This window comes from Echinops telfairi, unplaced genomic scaffold, assembly GCF_000313985.2.
Source record: "Echinops telfairi isolate 266 unplaced genomic scaffold, ASM31398v2 ScPeMD7_17;HRSCAF=63, whole genome shotgun sequence".
NCBI classification, from domain to species: domain Eukaryota; kingdom Metazoa; phylum Chordata; class Mammalia; order Afrosoricida; family Tenrecidae; genus Echinops; species Echinops telfairi.
In genome coordinates this window covers 856,527-862,462 of record NW_022103914.1, presented here as the reverse complement: position 1 = coordinate 862,462, position 5,936 = coordinate 856,527, and the positions used below count along the sequence as shown (strand labels likewise).

The 5,936-nt window shown below is 49.0% G+C and overlaps 1 protein-coding gene across 1 annotated transcript in view; it reads right to left on the bottom strand.

Annotated features, from left to right (window-relative positions):
- Positions 1-5,936, bottom strand: part of PARP14 (poly(ADP-ribose) polymerase family member 14) — a 79,563-nt gene that overhangs the window by 66,879 nt on the left and 6,748 nt on the right. The window contains exons 2-3 of the mRNA XM_045287515.1: positions 2,037-2,170; positions 303-336 (exon numbers count right to left, since the gene is read on the bottom strand). Of these exons, the coding sequence (XP_045143450.1) occupies positions 303-336; positions 2,037-2,170 (168 nt within the window). The remainder of the gene's footprint in view (positions 1-302; positions 337-2,036; positions 2,171-5,936) is intronic.

Sequence of the window (5,936 nt, the reverse complement as noted above, 5' to 3'; positions counted from 1 at the left end):
GTGGTGGTGGCTTTAAAGTCATTCATCACCAGGCCCTCAAGATCAAGGTGTCTCCTAGTCCCATAGAGAACTGCTTCTAGCCTCCTGTTCTGAACTCCTGAGACTCCAGGGACTCCCCCAGTGTCCTCCCTCTCTCTGCACACCTGGCCCCAGGCATGTAGATGACACTGCCCAAGAGGCCTCCTAGCTGAGCAAACCCTGCCTGTGGTGGTCAGGAAGAGAGGCGAGACCTCCACAAGTGCTTACTTTAATGCAAACACACCTGTGTCAGGAATGTCAGGGTCGGCTCCACTGAGACTTACCTGGGTCTTTGGCATCTTCTTTGGTCTTGGATTCCTAAAATCCAAACCACATACGGGAGCATTAATACATTGCTAATAACTCATTAGACATTAAGAACATGCTCCTGGGGCCCGTGGGGGAATAAGGTAACAGAGACTGGGAGAAGCTCTGGCCATGATGCTGTGAAGGCATCTCAGGTAATTTGCATGGCATATCCAGGTCCTGGTCACAGAAGCCATTGATAAAAATGAAGTGAACCTAACAGATACTCCAATTACTGGCAAGGGTTAGGATAAGACTTAAATCCGTCTAACAGGTGCTTTTTCTCTACTTAGCATTTATTGGGTGTTTACTAACGTAATTTATGTGTTTTATAGGGGCCATCTCATTTAATTAGCAATCCTATCTGACTCATTAAAATAAGTATTTTAACCAATATCATTGTTTAAAAACAATCCAATGAGGTAGAGGTTAACATTATTCCATTCCGCTGTACACTTGAGGAAATCCTTAATGCCTACAGGATGATACAAGAGTATAAGAAATACAGCAGGCTGCAAATGATTCAGCACCCAGAGAAGAGATCAGACCCCAAACCACCCTTCTGGTAACCTCCACATCTTGACTCTTCAAAAAACATCTCAACTCAAAGAACAAAATGCCCCTTCTTCAGTCTTCCACACCTACCTCACCCTTCCCTTGACCCCTCCACATTCATGTTGCTTTTCTCACCCAGTTGTCTTGATGCCGCTCAGTCCTACCCACGCCCCTTGCTTCCCTTTGAATCACTCCTCCAGATTACTCCAGAGGCTGGGCTCCTGAGGGAGGACAAGGGAAGCCTCACCCCAAGGGAAAGCAAAATGGGATAAGCCAAGCCACTGAAAGTCACCCAACTCAGTGTTGTCATCCTTTTCTTACCCTGAGAAGCCCAAACAAGGATCCTGAGTAGGGCAATGGGTTAGGTGTCAGGCTGCCAACCCCCAGGTCAACAGTCAAAATGACCAGCGGCTCCGAGGGGCAAGATGACGTGTTCCGCTCCAGACGTACTGACTCAGGAGCCTCTGTCCCATAGGGTCACCATGTACCAGTATGGACTCCATGGCAGGGACTTGGTGAAAGCCCAGATGCTCCCTCACAACAGCCCCACATGCGTCGGAGCAGACTGATGGTCCACAAAGTTTCCAAGGGCCAAGTCTTCTGAAGCAGAGAGCCAGGCCCTGGCCTTCACGAGTCTTAGTGGGTTTCTCCCTGACTGTGTGTAACATGTGGGCGCAATGCTTCTGGGGGAGCAGGTGGTGGCAACTCTAGTAAGTGACCCCTGATGAACAGAAAGGTAATCTTGGAGGAAAAGAGCCAAGATGCTGATGTTCAGCCTGACCCAAGTGGACTGAGCCAGCCTCAGATTGTAATGAAACTTCATTAAATTTAATTACAAAAGAAAATGGGTATTCGAAAGAGACTGCCATACTCTTTCCAGAGCCAAATTATAACCAAATGAAACGTATACATCTGAAACAGGGTATTAAAATATTAGAAATCAATTTACATGCAGCTTTTCAGAAATCCAGTGAACTATGTAAAAAGGAGATCCAGCTTCCTACTACTTCCTGTTTGCTGCACACTAATTTCTACAGAGAAGCGCTGTCGAGCGCGGTCACGTTATATCAACATCCTGGTGCCTCCAGAGGAAAGCAGCGGTCACTCTCGGCCGCACCCACCAGCCACTCCAGGCGAGAAGGGTGAGTCCATCTTACCTTTGTTGGACTTTGCCTTCTGGACTCATCCTGGGTTTCATCTGGAGACGTGGGCAACTGAACAGTTAACCTGAATCTTCCTTTCTCTGGCCATACCAACTCATGGTTCTCTTTCTCCAGAACACTCTGCCGAACTGGAATGTCCAACAACCAAAAGCAAGGGGGAAACAGTTTTTATTCACCAGATTATTCTATGGTTTCCATAGATGTTATCATTTTCAATCAATAACTTGGTCAGTTTCCCAAGAAACGCTTTATTGTAGTGAAAAGATAAGACACTTCACAGACAGGACTCTGAATTCCATCTCTTGATTTATTTTGCAACGGTGAGCAAGTTCCTGGCTGCCTTTACCCCAGTCTTCTTGTCTAGAGCTAAGGGTCACAGTGACTACTTTCTAGGAATGTTGGACAGGCTGAATGGAAGAAACATTATTATTATTTTTTTAAACGACAACAACCAGCACAGTGCCTGACAGTTGGCATTCAAAATGGTAGTGACTTTTAGGGAAAGAACGAGAAAGCATCCCTTTCCGAAAGCCGGTGAAGACCAGCTGGCGTGGTGAAAGCAGTGTTTTAGGAAGGTCACTTGGATGGCCAAGAGCAAAATGGATTGGTGGGACCAGGAGCCACTTAGAAGCTATTTAAATAAATTACTTAACCTACTGCTTAGAGTGTGTGCCTCAGAACCATGTGGACGAGAGTAGAACGGGTGGCATGGCCGGCATTTAAAAAAGGAGGAGGAGCACGTTGGATGGGTGGGCTCTACTGAGAAAACAGGACAGGGCACAGAGGACTGCAAAGCCGTCTGTCACTGTGTGGCCACGAGGAAGTATCACAGTTGCACTTTGAGAGTGGAGAAAAATGCCCGGGGAGCAGTGTCTGCAAATCTGCCTTGTAATAGCCTTAGGAGCTATGTGGGGCAAATTCAAAGAATAAGAAACAGCCAGAGAGGGGAGAGAGGAAAACCTCTCCCAAGATTGAGGGTATGAGTGAGTTTCAAGGAGACCGGTGTGGTCCACATAGTCAGATAGCACTAAGAAGTCCATGAGAGAGGACCCGCGGAGCGACAGATGAGAGGCAATTCCAGATTTCATCCCTTGTCAGGGTGATTAGATGATTGCCCATGGACTCTTGAAGGGCAATGCGAAGCTACTGTGAGGACCATGAACTAAGAGGACCCAAAAAAATCCAAGGGAGAGCAAATATGTATAAGGCACGTTACCTAGAGTATTAAAATAAATCAACTTATGTGGGAAACAGAACTGGGAAGAGAGTGTCTGAGGACAAACTCAACAGTCATACGTTAAGGAGTCTGGGAGCCTTAACGTTTGTAAGTTGGAGGTTCATTCCAGTCACAGTGTCCTAAGTGAAAGTTATTCCACACGATGTCTCCCCGTAATAATGCCCATTTTAAGCTGCTCCTTGTAAGCACATGGCTGCTCCAAATATGCTTGAAGGTCTACTGCTTAAAGGCTATCAGCTGGAAGGTTGTCTGCCATCAAAAGCAATCAGACCCTATCGGCTGTTCCACCCTAAGTAGGGCCCACTCCCTCTGATGGGGATCATAGATTGTTTCCCTTAGAGGAGCTCAAAGACATCTAAGGTCAAGCCAGCTCAGGGATGACCAAGGTTAGGCTGCCATCTTGACTCTAAAGTTGGCCCATCTTGTTATGTTTGTCCCTTCCTGTCACATGTATGCCTCCCCCTCCTATAGCGTGTCTATCCCGAGCTCTTCCCTCTTCATGTTATGCATATGTTTTTAATACAACCCCTTCCTGTTATGCATAAGCTTACGGTGGCTTGCTTGCTCCAGATTATATAAGTCTGTTAGTCAATAAAGGATGGTATCATTCTGGTTCTGGTGAGCCCTTGCATGCCATATCTTGTCTGATGTCTCATTAACTAACCCCTCAATTACATTAATGCCCCTTGGACCCATTTGATTGTGGAGAGGCTGGTCCCCCACAAATTTACAACCAAAATTCCCAGCTATCCAGTGAGCCATATAAAAATGATCACACTTCCTATTACTTCTTGTCTGCTCCACTCGAATTTCTACAGAGAAATGCTGTTTTCTGTACACATCACAGTGATTACATGAATAAAACTGGGTTGTACATAATGGCAATGGATGGCCTGCACCCATGAAGGCCACTCCTAGGGAGTGGGGAGGGTGTCCTCTGCAGGGGAGACCTCTAGAGAAAAGCACACATCCTAGGTCTGCAATGGTCGGTCATTCATTGTGCCCCTTGGTAAATGCTTGATATCATGCCAACAAACTGGCCCCTTGTCTAGGAAACCGAAAGTGAACAGGGACTTTCTAAAGCCCTGAGAAGTTTAACCAGAACGTGTTTTGTGTTTTAGCAAATTTGGCATTCTCGTGCTGGGGATGATGGTGTAGGGGCAATTGGAACAGCCGAGGGAGTGGAGAAAGTGGGAACGTAGGAGGAAGAAAAGACAGGCAGAAAGACTGTAAAATCCATTCTACTGTAGGGGGCTAGCTTGTAATTACTGTATCATTACAAAATTATATTTTGGGCTGTTTGCACCACTATACTGTTTGTAGTTTCTACAAGTCTTTCTTTCTGTGTTCTCCCGGGGTTGTCAGCCAACAAACAATAGGGATTACCACAGCTGGGAGCGCCACCTCATGCTCACAGCACATGAATGTCTCCAACTGAGCTGGGCACATGCAAGTGCTTTTAACCTGCCTTCCAGGGGATCTGTGCTCCACTGCAAGGACAGAGAGATCCTAAAGAAGGAAGGCTAGGTCCACCAGCAACCGGGAAAATCCCTGGTGAAAAAAAAACCGCCATGCCTGGGGGAATGACTCATAGCTGCCCTGAGAGCAAGCCTTCGTGACATGAACTTGGACGAGTTTGTACTTTGACTTCATTAGGACATCTGTGCCCAGCTGGTCCCTTGTCCTCACTCTCCCACCTTTCCTCCAAGCGTAGCTCCTATCAATGTGTCATTTGTTAACGCCTGCCTGGGGTCTTCTAAGGCCTCTTCTGGCCCAAAACTTTCTCCACCTCCACCCACAGGGATGCAGGCTGAAAGACCCTCCAGACAGATACCCACTGCTTGTCTGTGAGGACCATCTGCGTGAAGGGGTAGCCTGGATTTTAAGCGAGTCGTTAAATAAGTGAACTTGTGTGCTCCCCATGAACTGCTTGTGAGTAAACTCTTCCCACCAAAGCTCGAAGACTGCGCCCAAGATCAATTCAGAATGTCCTGATGGGCTGCACTGCGCCCGCCTTCTCCAGCAGAACAGCCCCTGCAAAGCCTCTCTCTGTACTTATCCGGTGCAACAGTGCCAACGCCCGTCCCTCTGCACAAAGGCCCAGGACCACTCAACCTCAACCACCCCCCTGCTAGCCAGTCGATACCCACTCACAGCGGCCCTATAGGGCAGGAGAGAACTGCTCCTGTGGGTCTCCCAGCTTGTGACTCTTTACAGGAGTGGAAAGCTCTGTCTTTCTCCCGAGTGGAAGCGGGTGGTCTCAAACTGCTGACCCTGGGGTGAGCAGCATCCCCCTAACCCACTGCGCCACCAGGGCTCCGGAATTTTCATCACCGAAGGGGAATCCTCGTGGGCTTCCGGTTTCCGAACCCCTTCCCTGAGAGCGGCGGGTACAGGGAGGTAGACGACCTAGCTGAGCGGCGGATGGGTCGGGCCCAGAAGCACCCACGGCGCCGAGGCCCCCTCGGGCCGGAGCTGGGACCCCAGGAGGCGTTGCACAGCGGGGACTGCGGCGGCGGTGCGCCGGGTATCCACGTCCCCTTGGCTGTGGTCAGCCGGGGACTTGCTCTCGCTCCGCAAGCGCCCTGCTCTCCCCCAGACTGCCCGGAGGAAGCGCACCGCTGCCCCGCACCCCGGTCCCTGGCCCCCTGGCCCCT